Source organism: Euprymna scolopes, chromosome 18 (assembly GCF_053919585.1).
Source record: "Euprymna scolopes isolate OS-2025 chromosome 18, ASM5391958v1, whole genome shotgun sequence".
NCBI lineage: Eukaryota > Metazoa > Mollusca > Cephalopoda > Sepiida > Sepiolidae > Euprymna > Euprymna scolopes.
In genome coordinates, this window is record NC_136499.1 from 125,402,472 (window position 1) to 125,415,055 (window position 12,584).

The 12,584-nt window shown below is 34.4% G+C and overlaps 1 protein-coding gene across 1 annotated transcript in view; it reads left to right on the top strand.

Annotated features, from left to right (window-relative positions):
• Positions 1-12,584, top strand: part of LOC145297805 (general transcription factor IIH subunit 2-like) — a 71,303-nt gene that overhangs the window by 22,989 nt on the left and 35,730 nt on the right. The window contains exons 8-10 of the mRNA XM_080144111.1: positions 452-539; positions 9,182-9,258; positions 12,120-12,150. Of these exons, the coding sequence (XP_080000237.1) occupies positions 452-539; positions 9,182-9,258; positions 12,120-12,150 (196 nt within the window). The remainder of the gene's footprint in view (positions 1-451; positions 540-9,181; positions 9,259-12,119; positions 12,151-12,584) is intronic.

Consider the following 12,584-nt stretch of genomic DNA (forward strand, 5'->3'; position numbering starts at 1 on the left):
TCTACATTAAAAAAATCTTGTAGATTTATTTAATGATTGATGATATCGGATAGTCCATTATGTCAAAATTATACAGTATGGTCCATTATTTAATACAGGATGGTCCGTTTTTCGCCTCGAATGTTATTCTCATGTTTCAGTTGATGTAAATTTGACTTTCTGTGAATCTGTAGAGAATTTTGATGTGAACTCTTTTTTTCAATCCATGAGGGTAGCTTGTTCTTGTTTCATCAATTGTCATTTTTGTTGAAGAGTTTCATTTGTAACTTGTCAAGATGCTGCTCTATATAAAACTGAAATCATAATCTGTCGATCGTATTTTCAAAAGGATCTTGAAAGGAAGTGAGAGTTGAGATATTACTGCATAAAAATACAACGCTAAAATATGCACATGCAACCACAGTTGCACTATTTAACACTTCTAATATGTTATACTGCGATTATGTTTTAGATGCTGAAAGATAATGTTATACGTTCTTCTGTGATTGGATTGTCAGCCGAGGTGAGAGTTTGCAAAAAACTTTCCGACGATACACAAGGTGAGTATTTTTTTTTTTTCATTTCTATATAAAACTTGTACATTTTTAACAAAATGGTTGTTTTATAAGAATTACGGTGCAATCTCTTATCGCTCAAATTATCTAGAGTAAGTTATAGCAAATTGCACCATATTTATGATAAACCAAAATGAAACTTCAACCCAAAAATATAGTCACCATTCTTCATAAATAAGTTCAGAAAGAGGTTGCAGGCAATAACGCAAATTCATAATTTTTTAATTAAAGACAGGGAACCATTTTTTTTTTTTTTTTTTTTTAAGTACGAAAAAATGTTTTTTTTTGTATTTCGCATGTATGATGTTGTTTATTCTAACTTATTGTTTCGAAGGTTCTTTATCGAATGAAAACAAGAAAACAAGTTCGGATTATTCGGACTACTATTCTCATCTGGAGTGTTATTTCTACAACGTTTTGGCTGCTGTAACCTCCAACCTTCTTTAGGTGCATCTTGTCGAACTCGAGAATCTGAACAGAATTTTGAGCAGGACCCTTTATTTAATCCATGGGGTAGCATGCTTTCAGTCTGTTAGATCGTTAGTACTTCGCTTATTAGATATCTACTGTACAATTATATAAAAGTCACTTTTTTGTGTGTGAGTTCCTTCCTTATAAGTTCCGAAATGACTGAGCCTATCTTTTGCAAATTTCACTTAAGGGTGAAGGAATTAATGTTTTTGAACAATTTTTCGATATTTGAGGAGACCGAGCTTTAAAACGATACCGAATTTGTCACGTTCCAACACGTCTTTCGAAAGTTTTTACGCCTCACAAACCCACACGCATCAACACACACACACACACACACACACACACACACAAAGATATACACAGATACACACATACAAACACATACACACACATACACACAGATACACACACAAACATTTTGGCTTTTATATAATAGATTATTTGAATGTTGGTCAAATCCTATTTCGGTCACCTAAATTGGTTTCGACATTCCTCAAAAACAACTTTTCTTTTTACTTAAACTATATTTTAGTAAAAAAAAATTTCACACATAGGTAATTTATATGTCTGGTGTTTTGTACAGAAATTCATCTGCTAAGTATCGAAAATCAAAAAAATCTGATCCTAAAAATAGTCTTTCTTTCTTATAAAGAATTTTTACAGGGGAATATTTTATGTTACACTGGCAAAGGGAGATAATAAAATCTCAACAAATAATTTCTTCTTAGAAAAAAAAAAAAAAAACCAGATTTGTTGACATCTGCAAACATAGCTCAGTGGTAGATCATTTGACTACAGATCGAATGATCCCATGTTCAAACCTGGATGTACCTCATCATTTTATTTTAATTATTTTTATTAATGAATTCAATTTACGATAAAAGAAGAGGTACCATTTAAAATCACTGCAAATCATTTTTTTATTTGCATATTTTAAAACTAAACATTAATCAGAATTTCCAGGGCATTTATTGTCGGGTTAGGGTTAGGGTTAGCCCAAATATCAACTGCAAATTATTCCTCTTAGAGGATTGATTCTATAATAATACATATACAATCTGCATGAATTAAAAATATCATGTTTAAGCATATTGTACGAACGAGCAACGCCGGGCATCTAGCTAGTATATATATATAGAGAGAGATAGAGAGAAATCAAGGATAGGTATTTGTACAGTTTAATCAAGACATTCAAAAATGAAAATATCGAAAAAAGGTTATATTGTACTATCTGTTTTGGACTGAAGATCTCCAGAAAAAAATTTCATTTAATTTGATCGAATAGTTTTTTTTTACAGTGGAAAAACACGTTCTTATGAGAGCCCGTTGAAGTCAGCCATTATGAAATTTGCTGAACACTCCACGGGGAGATAACTCCATGTAAAGCGCCGACACTCCCTCCCCATCTTTAATACTAGCTTTTCTTCCTAAAAATCAAACCTTTTGCTCGGTATCATAACAAATTGTTTTTTTGCTGTAAAAAAAAAAAAAAACTACTTGATGAAATTAAGTGAAATTTTTTTTCGGAGAACTTCATTCCATAATGGATACGTGCAATATAACCTTTTTTCAATATTTTCATTTTTTAATGTCTTGACTAAACTGTACAGGATATTACTAAATTTTGTTGGATTGCAGTAAATTTGATAAATTGTATATACTATGTACAAATCTATTACATTTACTTATGATTTAAGGGCAGGTATGAACCCTTTTTCCTCCCACTCACCTACTTTTTCCTACCTCCTCTTTCTCACAGAAAGGACTTTGTGAGTCTGTTTCTGCTCTACCGTCACTTTTATGGTAGATGCTCCACTGAGCTCCAATCTCCACCCCCCGCAAAATGTTCTCAAGTACTCGTCTTGCTACAACTACTGTCAGCAATTTCCTTCACTCTCTATCTGTGCCTAAAATTAAACGAAAAATCAACAAGCAGAGTTTCTTTCCTAGAACTGTTCATCTGTGGAACACAATACTGTAGACTGCTTCCTAACTGACTATATGATGATCATTTTCAGATCTAATGTAAATAATTCCCTGATGAGCTGCTCGCTTAAATAATTAAGCCCTACCCAAGTTCCACCTTTACTGATCATGTTATCTCACCATCAACCTAACATTTATTAACTCTTATCCTAGAGTGGCCTCCGGGCCTTGATAAGTGCTGATCCCCCAAGTAAGAAATAAAGTCTTTTTGTGTATTCATCTTTTTGTGGTCTGTTATTCTCATCTTCATTGTTGTTGTTTCACCACGTTTCGGCCAACTCATCCTCTGGCCTTCTTCAGGTGATGGTCCTGGATATGACCTGAAACTATATCCAGTGGTGAGGCCCCAGCTTTCGGGCTTTGGGGGGTGTGCAGCCACCCTTTAATCGCCATTGCTCCCAGGTCCACTCTGACCCGGAGTGGTAGTACCTGTTAGGGTCCCAACTATGGGTTAAATAGAAACCAACTTGAAAACAACAAATATATTCTATTAAAAAATATTCTATTAAAAAATTTTTCTTCAAAATCTTTGGATTTGGCATTAAATAATCTGAAAAGGGTTGATATGCCGTAAAACAAAAACAACCAACCAATCAAATCTTCAGGTGATTAACCGCGATGGGATAAGAATGCTGCATCTTGAAACTATATTCCCAGTAATTACTGCCTTCCATAGTTGTTGTCACCATGCTTTAGCCAACTAATCCTCTGACCTTCTTGGATAGGATTGAAACTATCTTCAGACAATGCTCAACTGGAACCATAAAGGCTCAATATCTGTGACATTGGCCTCGAAGGGTGACCAAGGTTGGATTTTATGGTCTTATAAATCTAATTTTCTGTTTTTATCTTCCATTGTCAAGTTTGTACTAAATGGGATTATATATTATTTTTTATTATTTGGAATCTTTTTGAGATGAGGTTTCATAATTTGTTAATTTATTCTTTTGTGGACTGTTATCCTCATCTTTGTAGTTTTTGTTTTTTCACAAGGTTTCAACCAACTCATCCTATGGCCTTCGTCAGGTGGGGTTTTTTTGTTTTTTTTTTTACATAGGCATCACCACATTATCAAGGCCCAGAGGCCACTCAAGGATAAGGGTTAAAGAGTGTACAGTAGAAATTGGACAATATAGTAATCATTAGTAATGAAAATTTGGTAAATTTGATAACTTATATGGAACGGCTCATCAAGAACTTATTTACTTTAGACTTGAACACAACCATATTGTAGTCAGCCGGAAAGCAGGAAAAGGGAAGACAATTCCACAGGCGTGCAGTTCTAAGAAAGAAGCTTTGTTCATGGAATCTATATTTAGGTTTAGGCACAGATAAAGAGTGGGGGAAATTATTGATAGTGTTTACAGCTAGACGAGTGTTTCTTGTGAAAGTTTGACGAGGGGGGACCATAGATTGAAGCTCAGTCGAACACTTTCCATGAAAATAACGATACATCAGAGACAAACTCGCAACATCTCTTCTGTGAGATAGAGGTTGCAAGGAGGAGAAAAGGACATCTCCTACGAGGCTACGAAGTCTATTTTGAACTCTATCAAGGCAGGACAAGTCCTTTCTAGCAGCTCCTGCCCAGATGTGGCAACAGTATTCCATCCTTGGACGTACCTGGCTCTTATATAGATAGAGAATAGCATCAGCAGTGAGATATCTACTGGATCGATAGAAAGATCCCACCATTTTTCCAGCGGCCTTGGCAACAGATTTGATGTACGTGTTCCATTTAAGATCAGGAGTAATGGTCAAGCCCAGAAGCTTGTCAAAACTTGAGGCCTCCTGAAGACGAGAGCCATTCATTTCAATTGATGCCAAATGTGGATTAGAATGTTGATGATGTAAAGAGAGAAGCTTGGTTTTAGATGCATTAAAAGTAACCAGCCACTCCTTTCCCCATTGTACTACGTGCTCAAGATCAGAGGAGAGAGAATTGGAGAGAACTTGGTCGTTTACTGTCTTAGATGTGGTATCATAAATGGTAGTGTCGTCAGCATAGGTGGTTAACCATGACAGGATAGGAATGTTGAGTCTTGTAACTATATCCCTAGTAATTAATGCCTTCCATAGTTGTTGCTGTCGCCTCACCACATTTTGGCCAACTAATCCTCTGGCCTGCTTTGGGTAGGATTGAAACCGATATCTTCAAACAACAACTATGGAAAGCAGTAATTACTTTGGATACAGTTACAAGACTCCGTATTCCTATTCTGTCATGTTTAATCACCTGAAGAAGGCCAGAGGAGGAGTTGGGTGAAACGTGGTAAAACAAGAACAACTATGAAGATGAAGATAACATTTTGCAAAAGAATGAATACACAAATTATGAAGTCTCGTATCCAAAAAATTTTTTTTTAATTAATTAAAAGAGTAAATAGTCTTTGTTCAGCATTTTCTTCATACTCCAGTATTCATCTCTCTCGCCAAGGTCCACATTACATTGCCAATATCTAGCTGCACCTTTTTTGCAGCTTCTCAAAAAAATTTTATTGCGCGGGCAGTCAGGAGGCTTGTTATGATCCTTTTCTTGCTAGCCACTGCTTCAACATCTCCTTCACTATTCTCCTGCTCACATCAGTTTTAATGAAACACTTAGCTACAGTAAATGTTTCCAAATTTTTAATCCAGCACCAATCCTCAAGACTGGTGCTACCAGATCAGGCTTAAAATGTCCCAGACATTGATGTTATTTCCATTTCCCTTTTGCAAAACTCAATCATGTCCTGCAAAGTAAAAAACAAAAATGTTTCTCTACAAAACAACTGAACTAAACACCATGAATAAATATTTGAACACATAAAATACTTGAAGCATGAAATCTTTTTTCAAAAATAACTCGATTCGACATTAAATAATCTGAAGAGTTGATCCAGTTTTGCTCTCAGTTTCGATTCTGGCTGATGGCACCCAAATACTTTTTCTTCTTTTTTTTTTTAAATCACGACTCTATCATAATATATACAAAATGGACGAATTGAAATATCATATTTAAACATATTTTAAGACCGGACGAAGCTAGTGAGATATACACAGGACAGACAATATCCTCCCCCTCCTGCTACACAACAGGATATTTTTTTTTTTTGCACTCTGTCACGTAATGTATTTTCCACCCTTTCTGTTCTCGCCTTTTCGTTCAATTTTCTGTCTTCAACAATTTTCTGGTTTTCGTTTGAGATCTGCCCATGCAGAAATGCACCTTGAGTAATTATTCACAAAATTACTTTTTTTTTTAATTCCAGTCTGCTAGGGGTTTCAAAGGATGTAATTGAAATAAAATAATATTCTTTTATTGGTTTAAAAAAATATATTTCTGATAGAGATTTCCGAGAATTTAATTGAATTATAAAAATATTGCAAGGTCGTGCTGTCTCGTATAGTCTTCCTTTCCACATTCACACATGATTTTGTAGCGCAAAATTTGAATGTGTGCACAAAAACAAACATGGCGACCAGTGAAAACTATTAGAGAATACATAGGATAATAAAGGTTTCATATTATAAAAACTACTCCTCAGCGACAATTTTAAATGTGATATTCATTCAAAACAGACCCGAATTTCCCTAAAATTCAACTTTTTAAACATAAGTCTTTCGTTGGTACGTGATGCCAAACTTCTCTATGACCAGCATTTTATTTTTTAAACAAGGAAAACCCCGCTATTCCAATCCATGGTGTGAAAAAAAAATTAATAAATAAAATATCGACCTCTTTAAATATATTTTGTTTAAATGTATTTTGTTTCTTGTATTAAAAACTTATCTTGTATTTGATTTAAATAGTTTTATTAAAAAGTTTTGTAAGTGTATATAAAAAAAAATGAAAAGCATTTTACATAAAAAATAAATTTTGGCTGTGAAAATCCAAACACGTCTGTTATTTTATATTTGTGTACAGAGGTCATATGCGTATGTAAAGTTCAAGGTCAAACTGGTGTTGGTCCTTTTGCTTTTTCTCGATCGATTGGAGTTTTTTTATTCTTGTCTTGAGATGAAATTTATCTTATGTAACTGTGATATCACGAGACAAAAGACGAATATATAAAAATAAATTTGGATGAAAAATCTTGAGCAGAGATCAACAATCATATTTATTCATATATTTACAATTGAAAAAAGAATTCACTTTTATGGTGAGGATATTAATTGAAGACATTGTCCATTGAAGCACATCCATTGAAATCTGTTTTCTCTGAAAATGCATATCTAAGGGACATAACTCTTCTGGAAGAGTTATGTCCCTTTAAAAATACAAAATGTATGAAAAATGTTCTCACATTTCTTTTCTCCTAGATGCATCTGGTTTCATCTGACAACTTCTATTTCTTGTGATAACACTAGCGCCTGTTCCATCCTATGTTCCAATGCTATCACAAAGATACGAGGGGTTTGCAATAAGTAATGCCTATGACCCACTTCCCATAGCAGTAGAGCAAGATAACTTGGCACAGTTATTAGTCTTTCTCTACATAGGAACCACCCAGAGTTATGCATTTCTCCCATCGTTTGATGCAGCTCTGGAAACCGTTTTTGTAGAACACCCCAAGTCTGTCCTCCAGCCACGACATGACTTCAAATATCAAGGCTGCATCATCTTGGAAACGCTTTCCTTTCAAAAACAACTTCATGGCTGGGAAGAGGTGAAAGTCAGAGGGTGCGAGGTCAGGAGAGTATGGAGGATGGGGAGATTTCATAACCACACGCCCGTGCTTCTGATCTGGCGACATGCGAGTTGTGGACCGGAGCGTTGTCCTGCAGGAAGAGGGTACCTTTGCTGATCTTGCCCCGCCTCTTGATTTTGATAGCTTCCCTTAATTTCCTCAAAAGTGAAGCATAGTTGTGGTACCCTTTGCCAGGAAATCTGTCATCACTACTCCGTCCTGGTCCCAGAAGACTGTGAGCATGACCTTGCCAGCGGAGGGTTGTATCTTTGCTTTCTTTGGAGGTGGTGAGTCGAAGTGCTTCCACTGCATTGACTGGGCTTTGGTCTCTGGATCATAGTGATGGACCCAGGTTTCATCCTGTGTAATCAGTCTTTTGAAAAACTTTGACTCATCTTCTTGGCACATCTCCAAATTCATTCTCAAGCACTTAACGTGTTCTCACTTCTGGAATGGTGTGAGCAACCTGGGAATCCATCTGGCAGACATCTTATGCATATGCAAATGGTCATGAATGATAGTTTCCACAGACCCTGTACTAATCTTGACATCTTGGGCTATCTTGTGAATAGTAATGTGCCGATCTTCCAAAATGGCAGCCTCAACTTGACGGGCAGATGCCTCATCAATGGCAGAAGAGGGGCGACCAGGTCTGGGAGCTGTTTCCAAAGACTTCCAGCCATGTTTGAATTCACGATGCCAACGTTTTACAAGGTCGTATGATGGGGCATTATCACCATAAGTTTCTTTCATTTCATCAAAAGTCTCCTGTGGTGTGCGTCCTTTTAAATTCAAAAACCGGATCACTGCTCGACATTCAACAGGCTCCATTTCACACCTGAGTCAGTTCAAACACCTGTACAACAAAAACCACAATTAGTTCAGAGCTGTAATTTGCCACATAATCCATAGAGATATAAATCATTGCACATTAAAGATTTCAGTTAGATCAGACAATTGGAAGTGGGCCAGGGGCATTACTTATTGCACACTCCTCATATGAAAACTTTAATGACTTAACCATTCAAATGTAGTTTGTCCGTATTCATGGCAAGTGTTCATCTGAGCTTCAATCTATGGTTCCCCCTTTGCCAAAGTTTCACAAAAAAAACACTCATCTAGCTAAAACCACTATCAACAGTTTCCTCCATTCTCTATCTGTGCTTAAATCTAAACGGAAATTCCATGAACAAAGCTTCTTTCTTAGAACTGCCCACCTGTGAAACTCTGTTCTGCTGGCTTGTTTTCCGGCTGACTACAATATAGTTGCGTTCAAAACCAATGTAAACAAGTTCTTGTTGAGTCGCCACCCCCCAAATAATCCATTTCTATCACTAACTATTAATATGCGGTTGTCTTAGTGACTACCGTATATTCATTGACCCTTATCCTCAAGTGGCCTTTGGGCCTTAAAAATGGTGACTTTCATAAAAAAAAAAATTTTAATTTAAGTTCTTATACACCACCATTGTCTTTTTTTAATTTCTGCATTTTTAGGCGACTACAACGTAATCCTTGATGAAACTCACTTTAAAGATTTGTTGACAAGTCATGTGACCCCGCCTCCTGCATCTGTAAGTATAAATCACTATCTTTTTTTATATAAGTAATAGCCGGGTTTCATATGCCATAAAACTCGTTCATTAGTTTGGTACTAGCCTGGCTCAATGTTGCTTAACTTCAGTGATCTGACAAGAACCGGTGCGTCAACATGATTATGCCGTGTATATATATATATATATATATATATATATATATATATATATATATATATATATATATATATATATACACACACGTTAATTAGTTAATAAGATCAAGTATATTGTTAACATGAACTAAAGTTTAATGTTTTTTCAGAAGTGCTCAATATGTGAGTATTAATAAAATTATATGTAAATAGTCTCATGTTATATATATATATATATATATATAAGTGAAGTGTCCGTCTGTGTCTGTGTCTGTGTACATTTCCCTAAGCAATAACTCTGTCAATTTTAAGCCTACAGACTCGAAATTTGATATACAGGGTACTGATATCTTTATAAAGTACTTGGATAGATGTACAATCTTATTTGAGCATTTTTATTTTATTTTTTTTTATTTTTTTTTTTTAGAGGTCAAATAAAAAGTTGACAAAATCAAAATTTTATTCTGATAGAAAAGGTACTTGGAAAATTGGTAAAGTTTTAGCAATAGCAGATTTTGCTGAGAATTATTGATTTATTTAGGTGCCATTCAAATCCTTTACGGAGATCTATAAGTGTAGCAAATTTAGAAAAAATCTGTGTCGAACATGGTTCAACCCTTTGTGATTTTACATGGAATAAGCCATATATATATATATATATATATATATATATATATATATATATACTAGCAAAAGTACCCATCGTTGACTGGGTTCAAAAACAGCCTACAGAAAATGGACTTTGATTTCTGAAAGTATGATAGGTTATGAAAAGGAAGGCTTGTAAAGAGATAGTTTCAAATTTGGGGGTATCAAAACCAAAGCAAAATATGATGAAGATAAAAATAAAATAGATAAACCCCATAATTTATTATACCATACCTGTTCACACTGAAACACTTATCACAATATTCTGTGGATCTATATTAAAAAACCTTGTTAAACTTTGTGACATATTTCCATTCTATGGAGGTTAGGCACAAACAAACACCCCATAATTTTATTATATCATATTTCTTCAAACTGAAACATAATTATCAAAGTATACTTACGCAGATAGATATGAAAAGTCTTTATTAAAGTTTGTGCCTATTTCCATTCTATGGAGGCCAGGCGTGAACGCAGACCCCACAATTTTATTATACGATCCCTATTTAAGTTAAAACATACTTATCAAAGTATTATTATGTACATTTATATAAAAAACAGTTGTAAACGTTTTTTTTTTTTTAAATTTTATATTTCCATACTTTGTGGACCAAGCGCGAACGCAGACCCCACAATTTTAATGAACCACTGTTCTGCCAGATCAAACATACCCATTCCTGTGTCTCGATACATCTTCTATCATTATATGTAATCAGTTTTTTAAAATAGTCAACCATATAGGAGTCTATTCGTGACCAGACACACACACACATTCAGCTTTATATTATAGATATACACTTGGAGGTATTGAAATGAATTAGATTAACAATTTGGTGAATCTAATGGTTCCTAGTCTTATAGAATACTAGAAATAAATATTCATATAAGACAGTCCCAGCCAAATAAAATTGCTCAATATACTAGGTAGAGCAAATAAAGATTCTAGTTTATGCCCTTAACTCATCAGAAGAAATAGCAACAATCAATCCGTTAAAAGGAAGATGAGTTAAGGGCATAATAGATTCACTGATTGATATAATCATTAAATGATTGATTTTGTACTACAAAACAGATACTGTCAAGAATTGTAAATTTCAACTGAATTAAAGGAATAAATTATAAGATGGTTAACATCATGAATTTTGTGAATATAGTTTTTTGTCATTTATTCACTATATATCTCTATATAAATAAAATGAACTCATTTTTTCCCGTCTGATTTTGACATTAATAGGATTAAAAATCAAGATATTTCATGCAAATATAATATGCACAAACGGCAGAACAATATCTGAGGTGTGTTATAGGCTTATTATTTCTCAAATTCCTCGATAATCTTAGATTTCTATACTTTTTCTGCTGAGAAGTCACGGCCAAAATCGGTTAATATCAATGGAAGTGGTAAAATATTTTCTCTCTAATAAATTCCTCCTCCCCCTGCCACCACTTAACACCGTTTGGGGATCGTTCACAAGGAACAGTTGAGAAGAGAACACCGGTTTGGCTTCGTAGTTCTTTCATGTGAAGTTATTTAAAATCACTAAACTAAGCTGCAGTGCTCTGTGGCGTAGTGGTTAGCGTGCTGGACAATTCACATTATATTTTCATGTTCGCGCCGACCTACCGTAGTCGTTTTTTTTTTTTTTTTTTTTTTTTTTTTTCCTAAACAACTGGAATGGACTTTTCTTGGTGGCCGAACTGTTAACGTTGCAGATGTTTTTTTTGTTTTTTTTTTATTCACACTTTATTTTTTTCCTACTTTTACTCATGACTCTGGGTTTGATCCTTCCTACTTACCTACCATAACATTTTTTAAAACTCCCCCCCCCCCCCGTCCCGGAAACAAACACTCGGGCAACGCCGGGTACCCCCACTAGTATATATATATATATATATATATATATATATATATATATATATCAATTATAAATTATTTAGAAAAAATTTTTTAAATCATTAATAGAATTTCGAACATTGTTTATGAAGCCTGTAGCCTCTGTAAACATGTAGCCTGTTTTAAAAGTTTCAACAAAGAGAAATAATCTTTAATTTTTATCTTTTGATGTTCATCATCAACTTTTAATTTTTTTTTTTCAGGGAAACACAGAATCATCTTTGATACGAATGGGTAAATATTTATTGTCTTATTGTTTTCCAGTTTTTTCGCATCTAAAAGCACAGATAAAAATTACATTTCTAAATGAAACTCGTGGATATATTTACATATTAGGCAAAAATATCCTTAATTTAAAAAAAAAAAAAGTCATTGCATAAAATTTTAATTAAAAGTAAAAAATAAATTTTATTGTCTTTTGCATTCTTCACCATTGGCCAGTTGTGAAGAGCTGCATAAATAAGGGTGGTAAGTTTTCCTAAGCAGTTGTACTCCCAGATAGCGTGAAAGCTCCCTTAAGAATGGGTTTCTAACTCATACAGTTAAGGTAAAAACACTTTTGTGGAATTGTCTTCCGTTTTCCTGCTTTCCTGCTGACTACAATATGGTTGTCTTCAAGTCTAACGTAAATAAGTTCTTGATGAGCCGTTCCATATAAGTTATCAAAT